The 25023-nt window shown below is 40.4% G+C and overlaps 2 protein-coding genes across 2 annotated transcripts in view; one reads left to right on the top strand and one right to left on the bottom strand.

Annotated features, from left to right (window-relative positions):
• The window catches only part of LOC146669067 (uncharacterized), a 576742-nt gene that overhangs the window by 45276 nt on the left and 506443 nt on the right, over window positions 1-25023 (top strand). The gene's annotated exons all lie outside the window — the stretch shown is intronic.
• LOC146669081 (copine-9-like) overlaps window positions 1-25023 on the bottom strand; it is a 217505-nt gene that overhangs the window by 3967 nt on the left and 188515 nt on the right. The window contains exons 18-20 of the mRNA XM_085405516.1: window positions 21722-21824; window positions 19786-19843; window positions 859-932 (exon numbers count right to left, since the gene is read on the bottom strand). Of these exons, the coding sequence (XP_085261642.1) occupies window positions 859-932; window positions 19786-19843; window positions 21722-21824 (235 nt within the window). The remainder of the gene's footprint in view (window positions 1-858; window positions 933-19785; window positions 19844-21721; window positions 21825-25023) is intronic.

Below are 25023 nucleotides of genomic sequence, written 5' to 3'. Positions count from 1 at the left end.
TTTGCCCTAGTTGTCAAGACATAAACATTTTTTCAACAGTTTTCAAAAATCATATATTTTGATAGTGTGGAGCTAGGATGTAAGTCATCATCGTTGTTACTGACGACTTATGCCTCACAGGCTTTTTCCACTTCAACTGAAACGCACTCAAAGGAAAACTATTCTGTTTTTCCTTATTTCCTGTCCTACACTGGGGGTGGTTAGAGCTCACAGCGGGTCATCTACTAATCAGAAGGTTGGTCTGCAAGCCAAATATCATTGGGCAAGATACTAACCCCATGTCGGGTGCATTCAAGTTACTCTCTCATGCATCAGGTAAGCAGAAAAGTACTAGATAAGAACCAGTCCATTTATACTCTATATCCTATTCTAGTCGATGATGCTCATATTGAACAATAAATAATAATATTCTGGTCTTGGATCTTTCTTATGTCAGTGAAAGGAAATGTCTTTAATATTCAGGCAAACAGCTCTGATTGTGAGCATAAATGAAAGAAAAAGCTGAGATTGTTGGCTAACAAATTGCCAGTGATCATCACCAGTCTCATCCTCCTTTCTGACCTTAATTTACAAATGAATATCATGGTATATACAATATGACTTTAAAACCGGTGAATGAGACAATAAACTTATCAGAAACGCGTTTACTCGAGACAGATCAAACATGCAAAGTGTGTTTTTCTCATAAACATCTATACATTTGTTGACATCACTAGAATGTTTTGCTGGTAAGAAGGTTAAATAAATTTGATTGAGTTTTGATTCGGGTTTTATCCTGGACAGTTGATAAAAAATAATTCTACATAGTTTTATACTGATAAACACCAAATAAGAGTGGATATATCTTATACAGTGCACCTGGACGATGTCTCTCTCAGCAAAGCGTCCCCTGGAGGAAACTCTGACCTCATCTCCATCCAGCTCCTCCATAGCTGAAGACAATAAAAACAACATATTTACTGTTAAAAATATTGCATGACTTACATGTACAATGGAAAAGCTGAGCTGGAATTTTTATTCACACGCACAACAGAAAATCGTCTAAATCCAGATATATTTTTTCTAGTACGCTTAATGTTTGTGAAAATGATTAAAGTGGTAATTTTATCTCAATTATTTTGAGTAGAAATGTCTTAATTCACTCATGTTAACCACAGTTTAGTATGTTTGCTTTAGATCAAATGAGTGATTGAATTCCTGCATAAAAATTATGTTTTTTTCATTATTTATTTTTAATGGTTAGACAAGAAAATCAGACGATACATTTATACAACTTGGCCTTTAATATAGCACATTTAGCAGTACCAACTACAATAAAATACAGCTTTAACATACAACAATATTTCCTCAGTAAGATGAGCATATGTCAAATACACCTTGCTTTTTTCACCTGTAGCTGCATTAACACAACGTCTCTTAGGACGAACATATTCTAACAGTTGAGCTGCTTTTTAACACTAAACATGTCAGTAATGTTCTGTACTCTTCCTCCAAACCACAATAAACAAACGCTCCCCTATTCACAAGGATTTTTCACAGTGGGTAGGTCTGCATATTTAATTTGGCTGATTTTTACACTGGATGCTCTTCCTCCTGCAACCTCCAAGGGATTTGTTTAAATGTATAAAACCACTACACTATGAAGCCACAGCAGTACTTAAAAATGTGGCTGAAGAAATCTTCATAGTGACTACAATTCAAGAAATATTAGTGCTTCAGTTCCTTGATGTGACCAAGTTTGTAGATTTGGCAGTCTGGAGCCTGCCCTGGTGGCTGGGCCTTAGGCCAAAGCATTACGTGGGCCCACCCTTCTGTTGGCTCACCGCTCGCAGGTGGTGCTTTAGGCATTTGATGCTAGCACTTGGTGCACAGTCGATCATAGCACTGAAGGCTTTGGAGAGGAGGTGCTGGTGTTCCAGTCCCTAGCTGACAACTCTGGCTTTAGGAACATGGAAGGTCACCTCTCTGGTGGGAAGGAGCCTGAGCTAGTGCGTGTAGAACTGTGGCTGTAAGATGTCATGGTATTAACCCCAGAACCAGAAGGTTCAGATGTACACTGGTGGTGAAGAGAGCCATCGAGATGAAAAAGTAGTCCTATCCAGCTTAGGACTGCAGTAAAAATTCACAGTGAGTCCCTTGGAGTGGAATTTGTGGCCCAGCAGAGGTATTATTACTCAGCCTGCTGGCAGACGGAGAATGGATCATCTGCCTGCATCTGAGTCATGCAAAGTATGTGGTACAACCGGCCTGTGGACCAGTTGCTGGTCTAAAACAGCATATGTTGATCTTTGAAATTTCTTTTGTCCTCCTCCCATTCCTGTTGAAATCTGCTGTTTTAACCAAGTAGGCCCTGTGGACTCTTCCTGGTAGGACATGCCCCTGAATGTAGCATTTGGCAGATGCACAGGTTATCTGCTTCCAGCAACACGCACTTAGTACTTTGGAAGACTACATGGGAGCATGTCTAGGGTGGCTGAAAACCTCCCCCCCTGTCCAAATGCGAATGTATGTTAGATGGACGCGTTTGCAGGACCATAAACTATGCTTAAGGTCCTAGATGTTGCAGGGCTGTCTTACTTAACACTCTGTAACTTCGCTTGGAGGCTGAGGACAGTGTCTCTGAATTGATCGACTGGGATTGTGGCCAACTTCTTCAGGAAGGGGTTAGGGTTAAATTGAGATGAATAGCCAATTATTATGGGCCATTTGGTCCTTGTCCATCTATCCGGTTGTTCAGTGATGACGCGACGAATCCTACTTCCGGGTCTAAAGTAGTCTGCGTTTAATATGGCTTTTGTGTTGTTAACATGTTTAATGTTATGTATTTTCTTCTATTTGATCTCAAAAAGCTCCTAAAACAGTCAGTGATCACTGTTGACCTCCCTCGGCTTTTATTACCACTAATCATTTATTTAAGCTCAGTTTTTAAAACCTTAGGATGTAACTACAGCCCAGCCCATGCAGCAGTATATGAATGACTAACCTCGTATTGTGGATGGATTATCTCAGTTGTTCTCCTGGCTGAAGTTTGGTCCTTTTACAGCATCCTGCCATGCGATTACATTTGTTCCTGACCACCGAGAACACTCACGTTAACTTTTATCGAGTGGAAAAAAAGTTAGCTTGTTTATATTATGCTAACATAGCTGTGTCGCTAGCGGTCACGTAGCAAATCATTATATACCAGCTAGCCAAACTTCAGTAACCCTGCAAACGTCACTGCTATTTAGTTTTCTGTCTTCATTTATGCTGGAAGTGATAACAGAGCTGTACGTTTTAATTTGTTTCCAAAACCCCGCAGTCAGGACATGCTATATTGTATTTAGATAGAAGCTAGCGAGCTAACTCCCTGCTAACTTCTAACTCCGTTAAATGTCATAAATTCCGTTTTCATGGATGCCTGGATGTTAAACTCAATTGTTACACCTGGTAGAGCAGAACGCTGATCATTTTATTAAAGATGAAAGACTTTAGACAGTTTTTCAACTCTCAGTAATGCCATAGTGATCGTTTGATATATGGACCTGCAGCGGAGTTTAGACCCAGACACGGCTAGTGACGTCAGACTGAACAACCGGATAGTGACAGCTTGGTTTTCATTGCTGGCAGTACGTCAGACCTGTTTTTGGTGAGAGTTGGAGTTCACCAGGGCTCCTTTTGTCACTGATTCTGTTCATACATGTCCAGTTGCAGCAAAGTGGCAGATGGTCTCTGGCAGGATCAGACTTGTGGTTCTTCTGACCTCATCAAGAGGTGACATCCAGCGTGCACTAGGATGATTTGCAGAGTGGTTGAAAAAGGCTGGCTTGCCCACTCTGGGAGGAGTTGATGGCCCAAATGGAGGAGTTTGGGATTATCTGGGTCTTGTTCATGAGTGAAGTGAGAGTGGAGCCGAAACTGACAGACAGGAACGGTAGAGTGTCAGTGGTGTGGCAGACAGCTATTGATGACCTATGGTCACATGAGGTCTTAGGTGCAAGCAGTGAAAATGAACTTCCTCCTCATCCGAGAGGATGAGTTCAGTCATTTGGGAGGAGCTCAGGGTAGAGCTGTTCCTGCTCCACATCGAAAGGAGCTAGTTGATGTGGTCTGAGCATCTGACAAGTGCCCCCTCATCGTCACCCAGGTGAGACATTCAGGGGCATGTCCTACCAGGAAGAGTCCACAGAGCAGACCCCTGACATGCTGGAGAGATTATACCTCTTGTTTGGTTTGGGAACTAGTCTCCCTGAATGAGCTGGAGGTGCTCTGGGCATCTCTGCAAAGACTGCCCCTGATATTCAGAGCCAAATAAGGGGGAGAAAATGCAGTGGTGACAATGACATACTGTATACAAATAGTTACCTAATAGTTAAAACATGCAGCTGTTGATTATGTGATTCTACTTTCTAAACCAGAAAACAGCTGAGGTAAAAGACCCAGCTGTACAGTGAAATTGTGTCAAGTGTTGTAGTAGGATGGGGGATCTGTCTGTTACAGACAGAAATAAATGACAATAACAAAGACCACAGCATTCATTCACTGGTGTAAGGACAGCTTTTAGTTTTACAAAAGGACCTGAAATGGGTGCATTCAAATAATAACCTTCTAAATAAATAGGTTTGTTTTTTTAATGCATACATTTAAATTTAAATTTCATTAAAATTACTTTAACATTTGAAGCAGATAAACAAAAGAAAGCTGACTGTGCTTAAACTTAATTTAGCTCCATTATTTAGAATTTAGACAAAATTCTTAGTTAACTTTTGCCGACTGTTTAAATAATGTTTGCTTTAAACAATTTGCATTGCATAATTATTAAAAAGTTTGACGTATAAATAATTTCCTACGCCTGAAACAGACGAACATTGTGACAGGACTGCTGTTATACACGTTACACTCGCACTTTCAGACAACCTACAGAAATACTTTCACATACATATTTTCACAGCTGTAGTTTTTTTGTGTTTAATTTATAATATTAACCATAAATACTGTGAGCCAGTCAAGAACAATCTGTCTAAAATGCTGAGACAGGAGTAAAGGTTAAACTATCAATGAGCAGACTTGTGTTCTGTCCACAAACTAAGAAAACAAAGTTTGTGTGTAATGGGAAAGACACTGAATGGCAATGAAAATAAGACCAGCATCAAGTTAAAAAAGCAGCAACGTTAATAAAGATTTAGTCTGCATTACATCCAGAGGTTAAAGTGTTGTAGTTTTCTGTTATTTAGCACTGAGTTTAGTCGTGGTTTTGCTTCTATTTCTGTTGTCGATGTGCCTGATCCCCCTTTTCTGTTTACATGTTTCCCTCCTTGTGTTTTATTCCATGTCTCCCCTGTCTGTCTTTGTGTATGTTTTTTCCAGCCTGTCCTGTCCTCTCGCCTCTCCTTTTGTGTCATCTTAATTTTTCTGTATTTCACTCTTTGTGTCTCCTCCCTTTGTCTCCCCAGTCTTTCTTGTTACCCTTGTGCATTCCCTCCTCCCAGCCTCGTGTCAAGCCGTGTATTCTTGTCTCCGTCTTGCTTATCCGCCCCGTGTGTTTCCTCTTAAGATTTATGGTGTGAGTTGTAATTGGTCCTCTTTCAGGCTGTCTGTTAACCATCCTTTGTGTTTCCATGTCTTCAAGTTATCCAAATATTTCCATGTCTTAGTTTTCCCAGTTTAGGTTTTATGATCAGCTCTTGCCTAGTTTATTTTCTCGTTTGGTTTTGAATCAGTCACAATAAAGGCTCGCTTTTTGTTACGTTCAGTCTTTGCGTTGTCTGCTTTTGGGTCCACATCACAACCTCCACACAGTCTGCAGTCCAGCCTGTGACAAAGTTTTACCTTACAACAATGACATACAACAGTGCTGTGCTAATAGAATCAGGTGACCTCTTTAATGTCACAGAAGGCTATATTGTAACAACAGAAGCATCCAGATCAGTGCCCTACCAAATGAAATTAATAAAAAATATCCTGTATACTCAGGATATGTGCTGTTAATTACACTCAAACAAGTCATAGTCAGTAGAAAGAATTCAGCGATAAAAGTTGACTCACTTCCAGAGTAAACAACATTAATTACATCTCACAGGAAAAAGAGAAGAAGTTCACTTGGAGTACTTTTTGTTTTCCTTTCGACTTGTTATCTAAACAATATGCCAGACAGTTTTGTGTTGTTTTTTGTTTCCCTGCCTATATGACTGGATTCTAGTGTGTAAATATTAAGTTTGGCTGTGAAAGAACTTCATTAGGTTTATTTACACTTTTATCTCGTGAATAAAGATGACAAATATGACTATAACAGCTCCTGATTCTTCCCAAATCTTTTTGTATTTTTTCCAAATCCCAAACCTTCAACCCAAACTGATATAAACTAACACCAGTGAGAACACAAGCGCAGATCTGGCTACTGACAAGTCATTCAGTTGTCCTCAGGGACTGACAAATATATGAGAGCAAAGCTAGTTTGGTCTTTCTGCACCACATCTGCTCCCTGATGCTCTCAAAGTGGGGGAAGCAACAAGAAGAAACTGTGTAAACCAACCTCATTAGAGCTTATATAGGCCATGCGAAGTTAATATATAAAAGTGGAGGGCCGCCTGAGTCCCGCACACTCTATTTATAGTTTGTCATCAACAAGCTGAATGAGATGAGCAAGTGACAAACAACCTGCAGTAATCCCAAGAGAGGTTTTTCATGTCTGAATTTAAAGCAGAGGGAAGGAAAGGAAAAAAGAGAAAATAAATTTGATTAAAATAAAGAATGGAAAGTAATGTGAATAAAAGATAACATCTGAAAAAATTAAAGGAAGCAAACGAAAAAGAAGAGGAAAACAAATATAATAAAGTAAAGAGAAGAAAGTAAAAAAAAGAAAAAGGAAAGGTTAAAATGGTCAAATGCAGGAAGAAAATGTCAAGGAAACAACAAAAAAGGAAATAAATATAAGGAAATGAAAAATAGAAAGGACAAGATATGAAGCAAAGAAAAAGAGAAGATAAAGGAGAGGAACAAGGATGCTGAGTGACGGATGTTGAGGGCAGGCTGGTGGGGCTCCACATGTCACACAGAGATGGCAGATGGTGGCCGGGAGCAGAAGAAGCAAAGGGACGGGATGAACAGAAGGAGACAGAAATATATTCAGCTAGAAGGTGTTGAAAAGTGGTAGTGAGGGTTCAGCTGTGTTGGGTGATCCCAGGGAGGGGAGGAGCCCACTGAGACACACAGGCTGATAGAAAGCCTGCTGCGGCCCTGAGTAACACAAGACTGTGTGTGTGAGATGCTCCACTGTTACTCTGCTCACAGTAATGTCAATGTCATGAAATATGATAGGGACCATTGTGGCTGTTTCTCATGATCCGTCTGAATAATAGTGTTATGAGTAGGCAGTGATCATCTCATGCTCTGTGTCTACTCCAGCAGTAACGGGGGACTACTCCGTCACCACTTCCTCTGGCATCCCTGTGGCTTTGTTGTTTTTCTTTTTAAAAAATGCTTTTTATGTCTTTTGTTGAAGTGCATTAGCTATACAAAGAGGCATTAAAAATGCAGCAAGTACATACAAATAAATACGGCAAAACAAAGCGTCTGAACATTAACAGTGTTAGACCAGCTGATAGGAATCCCATTGAGCACCTTTGGGACATCCTGGGTAGGTAAATTTGTGAAAATACTATATTGTTGCATTTTTAATGGCTGCTAGTATAGTTAGCCACCACCATCCCACCTGCTTTGCAACTCAGATGCTGGAATCGAACCCGCACCAATCAACACAGGGACCTTGTGGTAAATGGACTGGTTCTTATACAGTGCTTTTCTACTCTGAGCACTCAAAGTGCTTTACACAACTGCCTCATTCACCCATTCACACCATGAGTGAACGGGTGATTGGTTATTATGATTAAAGATGATGTGATAAATGTGACAAACAGACAAACAATCTTTTATCACATCTATTCATTCTATTAAACAAGCCCTTTTGTTGTTTAATATTATTTTAGTTTATTGTGCAAAAACAGGTCTGAAAAACTTTTAATTTATCAGCTGTCAAATCCTTTGCTCAAGATACTTGGTGAAAATGGAGGAGATATAGGCTGGCTTTGTTAAATGCCTTAGATTTTTTTTTCCTGATAAGAGGTTTGCAGCTTGCACTAGTAACTCCGTTCTCTACTATCTCTGGACTGTGACACTTTGACACTTGCATTTGTAGACCAGCTGTTTTGGGTTTCTTCACAATCTGATGGATCTTTGGCTGCAGCTGTTTCCAGTGGGGAGTCCAGCTCGCCTGCTCTCTTATGAACTTTCTACAAAAGAACTGTACTTTACATATCCGCTTCCTGCACTGTGGTCTTTGATCTTTTTTTTTATCTTCTTACTGCTTTTTCTGGTTAGTTCTCTACCCTTCATGTTTCATTACGGCTACCACTGCAGATCAAGAAGTTGACAATGCAGGTTGGACGTCATGCAAAATATATTTGATGTCAAAATGTTTCTGTTAAGATGTTTTTTAATGTAATTGACACAATAATAAATCTTAATAGTATCTTTATAGTTCAAAATATTAAATTCTTTTGAAGAAATCAATTGTGAAGAAGTCAGTAAAATGCATTTTGATCTTCTGCCATGCTCAAACAATTTTGTTTGAAACCTATTATAAAACACATATGTGGCCCAGATCCTTAAAATAAGTGTGAGATGTTATTTTTAGCAGCGTGGGAAGCCAGATGAGCTGGAGGGAACAGAGAGAAGAAAGGATGCAAGGAAAGGATGATACCTTTCCAGAACAGAATGGTTTATTATAAATTTTGATTTCAAAAGGCTCATTCCCACAAGACGCCCCTGAAAGGCTCCAGTCTGACTGGGGATGAGTGATGTGTGGAGGCTTTACTCAACCAGGCAGCAGACCTGAGTAGAATTGCAGCTGAATACATTTTTGTAGCACAAAAATTACAAGCGGAGTATTTGATTTATCCTCTTTTCTGAGCGTGTGCCTGCTTTTGAAGCTTTTCAAGCATCACAGAAGATAAATCAAGTGCACACCATGAAGCTCTGCGTGCTGAGTGACAGAACCTGCAGACTGTTTTGTTGAGCCCAGAATGCCACTGACAGAAGAAGTGTCACAGGATTATTTTTTTTTCTTTTTTCCTCTTCTTTTCTTTTCTCTTTTCTTTCTTTTTCTTTTTCTTCTTTTTTTTTTTTTTCTTTTCCATGCAATTGCATTTGTCAAAAAACATCGGGAACTTTTATCAAGTGAAAAAAAGTTAGCTTTGATCCTCCAGCTTCACTGAGTTTATGTTATGCTAACATAGCTGTGTCGCTAGCGATTACGCAGCATAGAATTATATACCAGATAGCCCAACTTCAGTAACCCTACAAATGTCACTGTTGTGTAGTTTTCTGTCTTCATTTACATTGGAAGTGATAGAAGAGCTGTATGTTCTCAGTCAGAACATGCTATATCATGTTTAGGTAACTAGCGAAACCAGCGTGCTAACTTCCTGCTAACTTCTAGCTCTGTTAAATTTAATAAATTGTGTTTTCATGGATGCCTGGATGTTAAACTTAATTGGTACATCTGGTCGAGTAGCAGGGGCAGATCTAGAATGGTGGCATGGGGTGGCCAGTGCAACCCTATAATAATCCCTTGCCACCCCAAGTGCCACCCCAGTTTTGCATATGACAGTGTTGTTATAAGATAGCATTAACACTTTGAGCGTAGTTACAGTCAACAGTAAATATAAATGCTAAAACTGAAAATACTGCATAGTTTTCCCACCTCCACCATTAACAAATGGTTCAGCTCATAGCAGGACCGGCTTTTTTCTTGTTTTCAGTAGCAAGCGATGCTTATGATTGTGCCAGAGCACATTTTGAACAACACCATGGGAATTTCAGATTTCGCACAGGTGGTTGGATGTTACACTATGGAAATGAAAGGAAGGTGAAAGGAAGGTGAGTGTTATGAACCCTCTGGGGTCCACGGGCACGGTGCACCTCCAGATCACATGACTGATTTAAGGTGCAGCCATGCTGAGTCTCTATTTCAGCCCACATTGAAAGTTTGGACTTTAAATTTTTTTAATTTTAATTACAGGCCAGTAAATCAGAGTTATGATAATATATATAAGCCATGCATTTTTCTAAATACTGTCGTCATGTTTTTGTTTTGTTTTTTTGTCTGTGTATGTTTTTTTTTAAAAGCGTTTTCTAAGGACAGCGCGAAAACGGTAAAGAAAGAAAAAAGCCACCTCTTTCCTATCGGTGGAAAAATGCACCATGTTGACCAATTTAAAAAAAAAAGTCAGCACGTGGGATTTGGTTGTTTAGGAAGAGGGATTGTCACAGGATTATTAAAGATGATTCAAACACAGCAGTGAAGATCTCTTTAATTTCCTCGAGTCTCTTGTGGTTTTTTTTCTGTCAAGTGAAATAAACTTTTTTGCCACAGAATTCAGTTAAATTGCAGACTGCTGCTCTCGCTGTCTGACTTTTGCTTTAATTATGCTTCTTATGTCACACACAAGTATTCACCCTTGACCCAAACGCTCAGCACAGATTAATAGGTCCCTATGAGGGCTCAGTGTTTGTTCAGCTTAAATCATTTTTGCCTTTCCCTTCCCTCACCAAAGAACATAATTTAAATCGCGTGTTAAAAAGACACTGACGCTTTATAGGTCAGGTGGTGAGCATAAGACGACAGGCCTCTTTCGCCATTAACGTAATATTATGTTAAGTATATTTCTAGGATGTCACAGAGGAAGAGCACATGGATTCGTTATCTACTCAAGTACAGAGTCTAATGCCAAAACAATGCACCAAGCCTGATTCTGGTGTTTTCCATTTTCTGATGTGTTAAATGCTTAATCATCTTTGAGAAATGCAGTAATTTTCTACTGATTGCACAAGTCCTGGCAGATGCAGTGACAGTGTCAGAAGAGTAAATATAATAACAATTTGATCAATGATGTCATAACAACAGAAATTTGTCACCAAAAACCTTTTGATTCAATTCAATTCAGTTTTATTCATTTATTTATTTTATTTATATAGCAGCAAATCACACACAGTTGCCTTAAGGCTCTTTAAAAAGAAATAAGGATTAGCTTTAAAAACATGCTCCAAAGTAGATAAACATATGATTTATTTATTGGCACTTGGCCATCAAGTCTGTTGATTCTGATTCATTTGTACAAAGATTTAATCAATCTCTTAATTACAAGCACAATATTATCAGGATTAACAGAAGTGATAAAAACAAAACACAAGTGGGAACAAATTGTTTCTTGAACATTCAGTGAAAGAAGAAAAAACCCTCAGTAATTTAATTAAAGGCTTGCTGTTCCCGCTTGCTAGTTAATTGTGCATTTGCAGAAATGTTTGAAAAAAGGAACTGCTCTGTGTGTTGGCAGTCAGATGGAGAGGTCTGATACCAACCTGGGATTTGGAGAACTGCAAACATTTAACATAATGCCACTCATACAATCAGTAGAAAATGAGCACATTTTGATGGCTGATTAGAATCTTATTTATCGGAAAATGGAAAATTAAAGTAGTTGTGAGTACAATGGGGATATGTAGCCTAGAAGAGAAACTTTGACAAACTTTGTTGTAAGAGTTCTGGCCCACCAAAAACCAGATCTACGTTTAGCTGATATCCCAATTAAGGTAATCTTCTCAGCCATCTCCACATGAATAGATTGGAACATTGTGTGGTTTCACAGATAACAAACAGCAATCCTTTCTGGCAATGAAAGCTGGCTTTCTAGCTACATTTGAGCAATTTTCAGACGAGGCATTCAGAAATATTTAAAGTATTCGTGGAGTTCTATATCATGAACTGCTTCACAAAGAAACTATGCCATCAATGAAGTTTTATAGCAACATCCTTAAGCATCTGATGGAGCTGCTGTGGCGATTGCCATCACGTCAGTGTCTGCTAGTACACGGTGCATTTTTTGGAGACGACTCTGTTTCATCCTCTCTGTCTCCCCGTCTTGGTGTCAAGCTCGGTGAGTCTCGGTGCTCCTGCAACTTCCTGTTTTATTTTGTCAGGCCTCATCTCATGTGCATTGTGTTCAGTTTTGCTTCCCCTTTCTTGTTATGCCTAATTTGTTCCTGCTGTGTTCCCATGTGTTTCCACTTCCCTAATCACCCGTAGTGTATATATTATCTCCGTCTCCCCTTGTCCCTTGTTGGTGTCTCAGCTTATCTTCCAGTTTCTTGGTTGTTACTCAGGTTTTATTGCTTTTTAAAAATTGTATTTATTTAGTTTTTTAAATGAATAAAGTGTTTCCCAGTTTAAGTCCTCTGGTTCTTTTGGCTTTCCTTGTTTTGTTTCAGCCTTACTGAATGGCTCGTCTTTTGTTAACTGTTCTCCTGCGTCATCGGCATTTGGGTCTCTGCCTCACATCATCTGCAGCTGCAGCTCCTGAAACTACTTAGTTATTTATTTTTTGAAATGTGAAAATATCAAGACGTAAGTTAAACTACATAGTGGCAATGTCAGGAACAGAAACACTGGGTGTAGAGTTAACATCAACACCAACCTTAGTGGCATTGGCTTGTGATTATATCCCACTGTCTTTACGTCAACATGATACTAAAGCTTTATGACCAGTAATATTGAATATAATTAACAGAGGTATTGGATATATTTTAGACTTCCGGTTTTGACGAGCATGGGGTAGTCACACTTTCCCTTAGCTCCCGCAACTTTTAGTTATTTGAACGAGCCCACCTAACTTATCTTTTGAGGCAAATATCTTGGTGATTTGGTGTAGCCGTCGGAACATTTGATGCCCTGTCATGTCGCCTAAACCTGTGAAGTCGAATGGCAAAACAACCGAATGCGTGGCTGCTAGCGTTCCTGCGAATGTTAGCAAAGCCGACATAACAGCACTGCTAGCGGAGCACTGTTTGGCTTTACTGGCGGAGCTAAAAGTCAGCTTTTTTGATGACGTGAATAAAAAGCTGGACGGACTACAGAAGGCATCGGACAACCATAGAATCTTTGGAGGAAAGCGCCGAAACGCTCGACCACCGCCTTGCTAAAGTGGAGGATACCTGTGAGACACTACGGGTCGCTAATGAAAAGCTGAAGGCTAAGCTATCGGACATTGAGTCGAGAAACAGACGCTGCAATGCTCGCCTTATTGGCCTGGAGGAAGGGATTGAGGGTCCACATCCCTCTAAGTTTTTCTCACAGTTGTTGCAAGACATTTTTGGGAGAGACATTTTCCCCTCTCCCCCCGAACTGGATCATGCACACCGTATTTCGGCCCCCAAACCGGCCCCTGGAGGCAGACCCGTCATTGTCTGTTTTCACCGCTACCAAAACAAGGAGCTGCTAATACGAGAGGCTAGGAGGAGGAACGACCCGAAGTATATGGATAAACCATTCCGGGTCTATGAAGACTACAGCCCTGAGGTGGTGAGCCAGAAACCATCACTGCTATACCCGGTGCGACTACGCATTGTTAAAACGGATGGTGTACGCCTCACATTTGGCTCTGTGGCTGAGGCCGAAAGGTTTGTGCAAGACTCCATGGAAGACTGAACTGTTTTGAGGCACGTGGAACACGGGACTACTTTGGACGACTGTTATGGCATTGTCATGATTCCTATGTTGATTTTCAGACATTTAACTTCATTTCTTTTTCTTTATTATTTTTTTGGCGTGACAGTGCAATTATTTGCACATATTTTGAATTGTGGACTTCACCGGTGTACACCTGGTGGGTCTTATTCCAACCTTTATACTATGCAGGCTTAAGGAGCTTTAGGTAGGATAGTTATGGATGTTTTTCAGTTGGATTGGGTAGGTGTGCTGTTTGTTCTGACAGCTAGTGTCACCTGGGGGTTCAGGGGGTTTCTGGGAGGGTTTCTGTGTTCGACTGTCCAAGTTAAGAACCAAGTGCTTTATGTTTCTCGTCTGAGCAACCAGCTAAAACCTTTGATATATTTTCAATGGTTACCTCTATTGACTTAGTGACCTGGAATGTTAAAGGCCTGAACCATCCTATTAAAAGAAAGAAGGTTCTCACTCACTTGAAAAATATGGGTGCTGATATAGCCTTTATTCAAGAAACCCATCCTAAAATGTCAGATAATACTCGTTTAAAATGTAGTTGGGTGGGGCAGCACTCACATTTTACAAAGGGAAGAGGTGTAGCGATATTGGTCAATATATTGGTTTTTAATAAAAGGGTTCCTTTTACCCCCTGTTCGACTCTGGCTGATTCAAACGGATACGTTATAGTAACCAGATCAATTTTTATTATTAATGTTACATTAGCAAATATATATGCCCCAATTTTTTTTTCACGCGTCCTACTGATCATCTGTAAGAACTGGATACTCGACAGCTTCTTATTTACAGTCCTTTTTTTCAACCTACGGCATCTTGGACATTTGGCGTTTTTTACACCCACAAGACAGACAATATTCCTTTTTTTCAAATGCTCATCAAACCTACAGTAGAATTGACTATTTTTTTTACCTCTCTTGTTAAGTCATGTGATTATCAGCCTATTGTAATATCTGACCATGTACCCTTAATATTGACACTGCATATACCCGGTATGGAGTCTCCTAAACTCTCTTTTGTTAAGTGATGAAAACTTTATAGAGTTTATTTCAGATCAAATTACCTACTTTTTGGAATTTAATTTAACTCAGATATTTCCATCTCGTCGGTCTGGGAGGCTCTTAAGGCTTATCTTCGCGGCCAGGTTATATCGTTTACAGCCAATATGAAACGCACTTCTACTTCTAAACTAAAGGATTTGGAAAAGCAAATATCAGACTTGGATAATAGGAATTCTCAGAACCCCTCACCAAATTTATATAAAGAACGTTTGAAACTGGGTGCAGAATATGATGTGCTCGCCTCACATTCTATAGAATATTTATTGTTAAAGAACCGCAGTGATACCTATGAGCACGGAGATAAGGCGGGAGAGATTCTAGCAAGACAGTTGAAATGTGCAAGAGCCAGGCAAACTATTAATGGGGTCGCAACCCGAGATGGTGGAACTGTTACAGATCAACAGGGGATAAATGATGCTTATCAGCATTATTATTATAAGTTGTGTAGCTCCGATAATACCAATGATTCTAACCTCCTCTCTGATTCTTTTAGAGACCTAAAGATTCCAACATTGTCCCCAGACGAGGTTTCCACCCTGGATGCACCTCTGCAGCAGCAGGAGAGCATAACAGCAATAAAATCATTACAGTCTCACCGATCACCAGGCCCTGATGGCTTACCGAACGAGTTTTATGCCGCCTTTGCTGGAAAACTAGCCCCTGTGTTAGCGACGTTATATACTGACTCTCTTGCCAAAGGTGGAGTCGCATTTCCAATATGGCGACTCCCGACGTATATGGGGCGGGCTACGAACAATCACAGATTATAAACCCAGCACTGTGAGATGTACGAAACCGGAATTAGCTGACGAACTCAATGCTTTTTTTGTGCGTTTTGAGGCGCCTCAGTTTCAATCTCAGAGCCCTGCACCCGCCCCCGCTGCTGAACCAGCACCACTGATACTCTCTGAGCATGACGTGAGGAGAGCTCTGAGGGCAACCAACTGCAGGAAGGCAGCGGGACCAGATAGCATACCGGGACGTGTGCTAAGAGTATGTGCAGATCAGCTGACCACAGTTTTCACCAGCATCTTCAATGCCTCCCTGGCCCAGCAGGTAGTCCCCACCTGCTTTAAAACATCAGTGATTGTTCCGATCCCTAAGAACACCCGCCCAGCCAGCCTAAATGATTATCGCCCAGTGGCCCTAACATCTGTAGTGATGAAATGTTTTGAAAGGCTCATGAAACCCTTTATTAGTTCTTTCCTCCCTCCCGACTTGGACTCATTGCAGTTTGCATACCGGACAAATAGATCCACTGGAGATGCTGTAGCACAGGTCCTGCACACCACACTGAGCCATCTAGATGAGGGACGTGGAAACTATGTGAGAATGCTGTTTATAGACTACAGCTCAGCGTTCAACACCATAGTGCCCCACATCCTTACGGATAAGCTCCGGGATCTGGGATTCAGCACATCCTTGTGCAGGTGGATTCACAGCTTTTTGACTGCGAGACCACAGTCGGTGAGAATAGGGGATGTGTACTCTCATACCCTTTCACTGAACATAGGGGCCCCCCAGGGATGTGTGCTTAGCCCTCTTCTTTATTCCCTCTACACCGCGGACTGCACGGCCAGATACCCCACTAACTCCATTGTGAAGTTCGCTGACGACACAGTGGTGGTAGGACTCATCTCCGGGAATGACGAGAGGGCCTACCGAAGCGAGGTGGACAGATTAGCAAAGTGGTGTGTGGCAAACCACCTCTCCATGAATATCAGCAAAACAAAGGAGATGGTGATTGATTTTAGGAGACAGAGAGGCGAGAAAACTCACACCCCAATTCAGATCAATGGAAACCCTGTGGAGAAAGTCTCTAATTTTAAATACCTCTGTGTTTATATCAAAGAGGACCTTAATTGGAACACACATACGGACTTCCTCATCAGCAAAGGCAGACAGCGCCTCTATCATCTGAGGCGTTTAAAGAGGTTTAAGATCTCCAAGAACATCCAGAGGAGATTCTACACCGGGGTCATTGAGAGCATCCTGTGTAATAACATCACGGTGTGGTACGGGAACTGCACAGTACAGCAACAGAAAGCCCTGCAGAGGGTCGTGCGCACAGCTGAACGCACTATGGGAACATCTTTACCAACACTGCAGGACATCTACGCTGAAAGGTGCAGATCCCGGGCCATCAGGATCACTAACGACTCCAGCCATCCCGCTTACAAACTGTTCAGGCCACTGAGGTCAGGGAAACGCCTCTGTAGCCTGAAAACAAGAACTGAAAGGTTCAGGAGGAGTTTTTACCCACAAACAGTGAGACTCCTCAATCAAAACACAAATCGGACAACATGATGGACAATTCCATACACAGTATATAATTTTCCTTTGAGTTTTATCCTTATTTTTATTTGTATTTTATCATATACATCTGTATTTATGTAAATACGTACACTATAGCTCTTAACTATTACAGCGTAATATTTTGCACGATATTATACATTTTTATACTTTTATATAGATATTTTTTATTATAAGTTTAGTAAGATGCACAGTCGGGGGGGGAGTACTTTTTAGCCGGAAAAAACATTTCACTGTGTGTTGTACTAGTTATAACTACATGTGACAAATAAATAAAGAATTGAAAGGTGTTTTGCCTGATAGCCTAAATCAAGCCTGTATAAGCCTGTATCTTCCCAAAAAAGATAAAAACCCTTTGGAATGTGGATCCTACAGGCCGATTTCACTCCTGAATTCAGACTATAAAATACTAGCGAAGGTTTTGGCCAACCGATTGGAAAAAGTTTTACCCAACATAATCTCTTCAGATCAGACTGGTTTTATTAAAACAGGCACTCCTTTTTTAGTATTCGTCGACTACTTAATATAATGTACACCCCCAGCCAAGCTGCTTCCGAATGCCTTCTCTCCATGGATGCGGAGAAGGCTTTCGATCGAGTAGAATGGGAATATCTATTTGAGGCCTTGCAAAGATTTGGGTTTGGAAGTTTCCCCCTCAGCCCCCTCCTTTTTGTATTAGCTATTGAGCCGTTGGCAATAGCTATATGAAGTAGTCATGTTATTCAAGGCATTTCGCGATATGGCACTGAGCAAAAACTAAAAATCTCTCTATGCCGATGATCTCCTGCTGTTTGTGTCCAAGGCTGAGGTAACAATTCCCTACATTCTTGAACTTTTTGATACATTTGGGCTTGTGTCAGGCTATAAATTGAATCTACACAAGAGTGAATTACTGCCTCTAAATATGCCTCTTTCCACATTAGCGAACATTACTGTTCCCTTCAAGACTGCAACGCACAGTTTTGTCTATCTAGGCATAACTGTGATGAAAAACTTCAGTGATCTCTTTAAAGAAATTTTTACTAAGTTACACCTCAGTATGCAACAAGACTTGTCAAAATGGTCGCCGCTTCCTCTCTCGTTAGTTGGGAGAGTGAATGTAGTTAAAATGTCTGTATTACCCAGATATCTTTATCTGTTTCAAAGCCTCCCTATATACATTCCGAATGCTTATTTTAAGAAATTGGACTCTGCAATTACATCATACCTTTGGAACAATAAGAAACCACGTTTGCATAAAACACATCTGCAAAAGTCAAAGCAAGACGGAGGCCTGGCTCTACCGAATTTCTGTTATTATTACTGTGCTGTTACGCTGTCTGACCTACTGGCTGCACTATCAGCACGATTGCAGCGGACCCGTATGGGTAGAAATGGAGAAGCTCTCTTCTGGTTCTTTCTTGCTATTGTCTGTCGTAGGTGCATCTATCCCGTTACCCAAAAGCCTGACAATTGAGAATCCTGTAGTTAATAATATTATCCAGATTTGCTTTCAGTTTAGAAAACATTTTAATCTTCTGAAGATGTGCTTAGGCAGCCCAGTAGCTTCCAACTATGTTTTTTCCCCTTCAATGTCTGATGCCACATTTCAGGGCTAGCAGAGGCGAGGGCTGAGATCTTTAAAAGATCGTTTGCCTTATTTGAACAGCTGACTAATAAATACAACTTACCCCCCTCTCGTTTTTTTAGGTATCTACAAATACGACACTTTCTTTCAGGCTCTATCCCAGGGTTCCCAAATAAACCCCTAATGATGTAATGGATGACATTATGTGTTTTAACCCAGCTAAGAAAAAGGCCATATCATCAATACTTGTTCTGATTTTGCGCCTGGGTTCTTCTTCTATGTCTGCAATTAAGCGATCCTGCTGAAGCAGACTGGGGCAATGTTTTAAGTAATATTCACTCGTCCTCCATGTGTGCAAGACATTGCCTTCTGCAGTTTAAAATAGTGCATAGGGTCCATCTCAGCAAATCGAAATTGGCAAAGATGTATCCTCTGATTGACCCAACGTGCGAAAGATGTAAATTGGCAGAGGCCACCTTGTTTTGGTCCTGTCCCAAAATACAAAAGTTCTGGACGGATGTCTGTGAGGCTTTGTCCAAGACCAAAAATAAAAAATGTGAACCTGCTATGTGAAGCGCACACACACACACACACACACACACACACACACACACACACACACACACACACACACACACACACACACACACACACACACACACACACATTTCTATTTGCTTCAGTCAGCTTTACAGCAGTCACAGGACATTTTCTTCAGGAAATGCTCCGCCGTGATTAACCAAAAACATTTAAGAACATGAGGAACAGGAGGAAAAGGAGGAAATAAGGAAAATCTCTGATCTCGTTTGGAACCACATGTCTGTAATTTTTTTTTCTCTCAAGAGCCCAAATTTAATTATTTCTTGTAATGTCCTGGAGCCATTTGACTTTTCATGCCGGTTTGTATTTGGTATTCATTTTAAATAGGTTGGGTTTTCCACTGGGACATTTTTATCTCCTTGGATGTACTGAGGCTGACATTTTCTGTGGGTTACTACAGCTCCATTTTAAATGATTAAACCATGTGGAGAACTGAATGATATTACAGACATATACTGTAAGTAGGAACCAATGAGGTTTGTGCCCTGGAATACAAACTATATAGGCTGGAATGTTCTTTGCTCCTGCAAGGTTGGTTTTAACAGTTGGTTTTAACAGTGCTACATAATGGAGCACAGCAAAGAAACAGATGCTCGATTGTATTTGTGAAACAAATAATGACGTCTCTGACATGTATCTGTCAGCGTGAAAGTACTCAGCACATCCCCTCTTCCATGTCACACACAAGTACTTACCATCAAACTCAGCAGGGCCCACTCCTACTATGATGACAGACATTGGCAGAGAGGCTGCCTGTGGAAGGAGCATAGAATGAATACGAGACAGATTACAGTTCCCCCACTCCTTGAAAGACAGTTTTACACAGTAATGCAGCAATATACAGAATGGCATACCAGTGAAAAGCTAGCTTTACCTGATACAGTTTGACTGAACTTCAGTTGTGGGTTTTTTTTTCCAGAACATTATGGAATTAGTACCAGTCTTTGTCTCTGCCTGTTTCTCTTACTTCTGCAGTAGCATCTAATTTAAGTCCAATACAAACACATTTTGTCGATCAGACACTTGGTAGTTAACCACAGTATGTGTAAATCAAAATATTTTCCATCCATCCAGCCATCTGTTCTCTTCCATTAACTTCACAAAAAGCCAGTCTGCCTGGGGTAACACAGAGAATACTTACATTCCATATTTCCGTTATTATTCGTTTTAATATTGATCAGTACAACTTTGAGATTCTCTACATTGCATGCTAGTCATGGCAACGGTTAAACTAACTACCTAGTTGATCCCTAATAATTTAGACACATACACATACCAATAAAAAAAAACTGTGTGATCAGATAGAGGAAGTGGCTGACATCTAGAAGTCCTACCAGTGGTTGGACAAAGTTGGATTGAAAGACAGCACAGAGGCACTGATCATAGCAGCACAAGAACAAGCTCTGAGCACAAGGTCCATAGAGGCTGGGGTCTATCACACCAGGTAAGACCCCAGGTGCAGGCTGTGTAAAGATGCCTCTGAGACAATCCAGCACATAACAGCAAAAACATCAGTGCCGAGCATAGCCTGGAAGTCCTGAAGTGATAATGGGATATGTGCCCCAGGATGGTTGGGAATGACCGAATAAGATCCCGTGGGACTTCCAAATACAGACGGACAAACTAGTAATGTCCAACCAACCGGAAAGAGAAGTGGTGGACAAGCAGAGGAAGACAGGTGTAGTAATAGATCTATCTATACCAAATGATAGCAAAAAGAAGAAGAAGGAAAACGAGAAACTCAAGAAATACCAAAGGCTGAGAGAGGAGCTCAAGAAGATATGGAGGGTGAAGGCAAAAGTGGTGCTTGTGGTAAACAAGGCAGTGACCTGGGCAAGTGGCTCCAGCATATCTCAGGAATGACATCCGAGATCTCTGTCCAGAAGAGCACAGTCCTGGGAACAGCAAAGATACTGTGCAGAACCCTGAAGCTCTCAGGCCTCTGGTACTCCACATGTACTCCTCCAAGTGTGATTTGAGGCAAGCCTGACTTTGTTTATGTCAGCGCTTACAGCTGTGACTGGTAAGTCTACATGAGGTAATCAACTTCTGACTTTTTCCTCCTCTTCTTTTTCCCCCCATTTTTTAAAATTTCTGTTCATATTTGAGCCACGATTGAGCCGGGCTCAAGAGTTGGGAGTTCGCCTTGTAATCGGAAGGTTGCCGGTTCGAGCCCTGGCTTGGACAGTCTCGGTCGTTGTGTCCTTGGGCGAGACACTTCACCCGTTGCCTACTGGTGGTGGTCAGAGGGTGGTCCGAGGGCCCGGTGGCACCAGTGTCCGGCAGCCTAGCTTCTGTCAGGGTGGCTGTGGCTACAATGTAGCTTACCATCACCAGTGTGTGAATGTGTGGATGACTGGATGTGTGAAGCGCTTTGGGGTCCTTAGGGACTAGTAAAGCACTATACAAATACAGGCCAGGCCATTTTAAATCTAAAGGACTTCTGAAAAAGCAGGCACTTTCTTACTAACAAACACTTTTCAGACTTGATAGATGCGTTCATCACAGTATATGCTATTATACAAGACTTTACACATCATATCACCTGTCTTGGGTTGATGTGGATCCCACTGATGTGCTGCCTCTACATTCAATTAAATGTTCTGTGTGTAGTGTGCTATGTATACTCACATTGACAACTGCCTCTTTAGTCTGAGCCATGTCTGAGATGACGCCGTCTGTGATCATCAGCAGCACAAAGTACTGTGAGCCATCAGTCACTTCTGCAGCACTCCTTACAGCATAAAACACACAAACATGCAAATGTTAGGCCCCGAACATGTTCCATGCACACATGCCTGAGCAAAACTGTTGCTTTGGTTAAAATAACCAACAGATAATATTGTTTTATGTGCATGGGATATGGGCATGTTCAACTATGGCTGATCACCAATAGAGGCTTTGAAGGAAATGCAAAATCAGATGTAACTTTCTCTGGTTTTTTTGCTCTCAGTTGCAAAGTACCTGCTCAGAAGTATGATACTTCAGGTGACTAAAGTGTGTGAGATCAAACTTTGAAAGTTCCTGCATTTGTGCACGTATGTCTAACATGTTTTGGGTCTTATGATTTATTTGTGTACATAGATATGCACTTTGGTATGTTATCATACATCACTGATGTGGTGGTATTAAGTACTGCAGGTGTGCTGTGTTCAATATCTGTGTGAAAAAGTGATCCAAGCATGAAACAGCAGTATCCAACCAAGTTCTTTTAATCAAATGAGTGAAACTGCAGTCGATCGGAAAATTGCTGAAGTGACTTAAATAAATATAGACATTAGTATGATATACTCTAGCGCAGGGGTGCCCAATCCTGGTCCTCGAGAACTACTGTCCTGCAGCTTTTAGATGCATCCTTGTTCCCACACACCCGAATCAAATGAATGGCTTGTTATCAGGCCTTTGCCAAACATGATGGCATGCTGAAGAGGTAATCAAACCATTTGATTCAGCTGTGTTGGAGTAGGGATGCATCTAAAAGCTGCAGGATAGTAGCTCTCGAGGACTGGGATTGGGCAGCCCTGCTCTAGCGGAAGTCCCGTGATAGTCTAAATACAAAATTTGAGACCACAGCCAGATATACTCTGCAGTAATATCTTTATTGCACAGGAGGTGGTCAGTGAAGAAGGGAAAACATTTTACCTCCTTATTTGTTTAATATTGTGATAGGATGTGGGAAGGAAGGGTCTAACCCAAACCAAAAAGTGACTGAAACCACAGTCTTTATAAAAAAAAAAAAAAGATTCCAAGCCCCCCACATTTTTGTTTTTTGTTTTTTTATAGTGGCCATAATCCTTTTTGTAGAATTTCTGACATTAATCTCAGAATTCCGATGATTTTCTGGAATTCTGGGGAAAAAAAGATCTCCCCCATTGTTTTTCAGTGTAACTAATTCTCCTCCAATCTGGGAATGTCAGATTTCTGAAATTATTTTGTCAGAATTCAGATTTTTTTTCTGATAATTCTGAGAATAATATAAAAATTCTGAAATTCTAAGAAAAAAAAAGTCAGAATTCTGAGAGAAAAAACTCTGACTTTTCTTCCTTAAAATTCTGAAAATAAATAAATAAATAAATAAATAAATAAATAAATAAATAAAAATTCCATCCACCTCCATTGTTTTTTTTACATCCAGCATACAAAACATTTGAGATGACAGACCCACTTACACAGTAGGCTAGTATGTGTAAATGGGTATTCATATGGTTTATAAATGTACTTACTTAATTTAGTTTTTTAATTTAGTAAAAGTAGCCTTTTTTAACCCTCTGAGGTCTAAATCGTCACAGCCCCGACTCTAGCCTGGAATCCTTATGTTTTGGAGACAAGCCAAAATGACTTTTTAGGAAAAACATGTGTTTCAGTTACATTTTTTTAATCTTCTGATTGACAAGACTCAGCAGGATATTTTCTTAAAGTTATATTTTCCCATAGCATTACGTCACATAAAATCATGACTTTAAACTCACCAAAATGTTAACCCTCTGAGGTCAAAGTCATCACTGAGGATGACTCCAACTCTAAACTTATACTAACAGAATACATGATTTTAGTTTGCATACAAGACTGTCAAAACTTGAAATAATAAGAAAAAACTTCCAACTTGCACACAAATTATTTTCATTTTCTCAAAAGATGAGCTTTTGCTTTTCTCCAAAACCTAGGACTAGGGTTTGGGCCTACGGTTTGGGTTGTCACTGATGAAAACTTAGAGGGTTAATGTGTCTAGTGTTAACACAGGAGTATGCTTCAACAAAAGCATCTTTAATGAAAGGCACCAAAAACATCTTAGTATTTTATTAACTTGGCATCATTTAAACTTTGGGGAATTTTTGTAGAGCTTTTTGTTTAAGCACCAGAATATACATAAAATATGCTTCAGTGAGGAATCTTTTCTTAAAAAGATGATTGTGAATTATCTCAAGTCTGCAAAATGCAAATATCCAATTTTCTCACTTGAAGGAAAAAGTTGTTGACTAGTTTTCCTGTTTTGTCCTTCCACTATTTTTTTTGCCTGAGAAATGCTGATAACACACTGCCCATTTTATACCCAGCATCACTATAATATACTTTTATTAAATATTCACACCTTTTAAAAGAACGACTCATACAGCGTCACCAGAGTAAAAAGTTTGGGACTAACTTAGAGCTTAGACTTTTAGAAAGTTTGTTAATATGGCCCCAAAAGTCAACAACAAAAAATTATTGTTGGGAAACAATTTTCTAGACAGTGTGCAAAAAGATGAAGTTCTATCTTAATGCACAACATGCCTCTCTTTCACATCATATAATGCTTCCTGAAACTGCATTATGCTGATGTGGAACACTTCCCAGCATATTAAAAAGTGACCCTTAAAGCGTTCCCAGTGCCTTAAAATATAAACACCAACGATCAGTGTCTGACAAGCTGAGATCAAGAACTCATTGTTTAAGCTACCCATTTATTTTTTCAAATAATATTTTTCATCTATGAAGCTCACTCATCTGCATCACTACCACTTTCCCACACAGTCAATCTCCACATTGGCATCATGACTCTAGAACAGTCATCATCCTGTCTGGCTTCTTTGAGCCAATCAGCCTCCACCTTGATTGGTTTAAATCTGTGCTCTCTGCCATTCTCCCTTTTAGACTCTCATTCATGCAGCCCACCTTCTCCCCATCTCCATATCGCCTCAGAGCTCCATCCAAACCTCAGGCTGCATCCTCACCAACACCAGTGTCTAGACTCCGGGGAGTCCTGTTCTAAACCCTGTCACTGCTGGGATTGCGTTCAGCCATGATGGATCATCAGAGTGTGCCTGTCTGCTGCATCCCTCTCTTTATGTCCTCTTGTCTTAACATCCATTGATTTAGTTTTTTCTGGTTCTCGCTCTTAACTTCTGCTTGCAGCCCTGCTTTTTCCTTTTCTGTCTCTGTGGAATAAAGTGTGT

This window comes from Rhamphochromis longiceps, linkage group LG5 (genome assembly GCF_057381845.1).
Source record: "Rhamphochromis longiceps isolate RC_006_pf linkage group LG5, R_longiceps_female_GT1.1, whole genome shotgun sequence".
Taxonomy (NCBI): domain Eukaryota; kingdom Metazoa; phylum Chordata; class Actinopteri; order Cichliformes; family Cichlidae; genus Rhamphochromis; species Rhamphochromis longiceps.
This window is presented reverse-complemented; position numbering and strand designations above follow the sequence as displayed.